Source organism: Olea europaea, unplaced genomic scaffold (assembly GCF_002742605.1).
Source record: "Olea europaea var. sylvestris unplaced genomic scaffold, O_europaea_v1 scaffold19833, whole genome shotgun sequence".
NCBI classification, from domain to species: Eukaryota; Viridiplantae; Streptophyta; class Magnoliopsida; order Lamiales; family Oleaceae; genus Olea; species Olea europaea.
In genome coordinates, this window is record NW_019237697.1 from 1 (window position 1) to 1,986 (window position 1,986).

General features: G+C 33.5%; 1 protein-coding gene across 1 annotated transcript; it reads right to left on the reverse strand.

The window, feature by feature from the left end:
- Positions 1-1,480: 1,480 nt before the first annotated feature.
- LOC111379405 (glycine-rich cell wall structural protein-like) lies at positions 1,481-1,918 on the reverse strand. Its single transcript, XM_023002759.1, has one exon. It carries the CDS (start codon positions 1,916-1,918, stop codon positions 1,481-1,483), a length of 438 nt encoding a protein of 145 aa, XP_022858527.1.
- Between the last annotated feature and the right edge of the window lie 68 nt (positions 1,919-1,986).

Here is a 1,986-nt window from a genome sequence, read left to right on the forward strand (position 1 = left end):
AACTACGTTCTAGGACACATCAGTAGAAAAAGTTTATCCAAGACCCACATCTCTATACTTCAATTTCATTTCAATTTTAATAGTAGTCCATTCACGATTTCAATCGCCTGCAACTCAATAATGAGAAAATATCAAATATTTTGTGCCAATTCCTTCGTCAAAAGCTATTCTCCTAGCTTCCAGAATCGAGTGTAACTCATAATTTCATATTTGAATACATGCCCCAGTTTATTTTTACCCCTTACCGCATTTCTGTGAATGGTAAAGGTTCATGTGTCAGAAGTATGGTAAGAATTTAAAATAAAAAGCGTAAAATAAATAAATTATCAATAGTAAAAAGCTTTAAACGATTCCATAACAATGATTCAATTTTCACATTCCAAATAAACAGTAGAGATTAAAGATGAAAATAACAAAACACTCAATCGAAGTTTGTAAACCCTAAACAGAGTGATAACATTATGCATCACTAGTGAATGACTTATCACCAGAAATCCAATGAAACATACTAACCCTTATGAAGAAGTACATTCCGTCCATGATAAGCGTCGACTTTTTTCTAATGCTTTCTTATGCCATGTATGTTGAAGCAGCCAAGGTATGTGATGTTTTGCATCCCTAAGAACAAAATAAACTAAATAAATTTGTAACTTATATATTTGATAAAGTTTAAATGAACCAAATCATAAATAGGTAGAAGTATAATACTATAGACTTCACCTTTAGTTTTTTTGTGATTAATACTTTCATTGTACTTAAAATTACAATCTGTAAAATGACAAAGCAATAAAGAATGATTATAAAATGAAGAATCTTAATGCAAAATGCATCAACAAATTGAATAGATGCAATAATGAAAAATTGAACACAATCATTTGTCGATAATAAATTACTGTGTCTATATTTTTTAGGCACCTTCGAAACAGAATATCTACAGCTCAGAGTGAATGGTGTCTTAAGGATAATTGTTTATTTAATTTTATTTATTTATTTATTTGGGTAAAATGTATAGGAAAGTTGATATGTTCTCTATTGATAAAGAGGGATGAAGAGTCCAAACCTAAATTACTAAGTTTGGGTGGAGACCTAAAAATCCCATCTATTCTCAACTGGTGTTTTGCTTAAAAAACGATAATGAATTAGAAAGTATTTTTTAATTGTAGTTTTTGTTTTCCTTTCTTTGATAGGTCTTCAATATAACTAATAAATATTTATATATCTTCACAAACATCTCAATATGTATTTGTCGAGAACATGTACTTGAAATTGAGTTTGGTTTAAAACAAATTTCTGCTAGCTCTTTCGCATTACATTTCCCTCTTAACCAACTTTAAGATGGTCATAAGGATTACATTATTTTGAATAAGAATGAATTAAACTTGTGACCAGATTATAAGAATATAACCAAAATTAACATTAGAACATAAAGAGATAATTTGCATGGAAAAATAAAGCGTAAGAATGTGACTAAAACTTTCAATTACACACCACCTCCTATTCCACTACCAGCTCCTCCACCAAATCCACCACCAGATCCTCCACCCAATCCGCCTCCACCACCGACTCCGCCACCAAAACCTTGTCGTACTCCTCCAATATTACCTTCAATCCCACCACCAATTCCTCCTCCAAAGCCTATAGAACCATCCTCATCTATTCCTCCTCCTCCACCTCCACCAAACCCTCCACTGATACTTCCACCAGGTCCACCAATGCCGCCACCAGCTCCTCCACCTATCCCTCCCCCAATACCGCCCCCTAAACCACCTCCATCACCAAACCCTCTGAATCCTGAAATTGGATGATCCAAGGAGAATGTTTTCTCATCATTGAAAGAACCCTTTGGGCCAACAGGATTTCTTGCAGTGCTGGTGCAAGCCAGAATACCAATAACCAAGAGAAAAAATTTGGAAGGCATCTCAATTTGTGAGTGAAAGATAGGTCTTGACTCTTGATTTATATAATGCAATAAATCAAGAATTATTG

Coding starts and splice junctions, on each gene's coding strand:
- LOC111379405 (XM_023002759.1), bottom strand. CDS start 1,918: ATGCCTTCCAAATTTTTTCTCTTGGTTATTGGTATTCTGGCTTGCACC.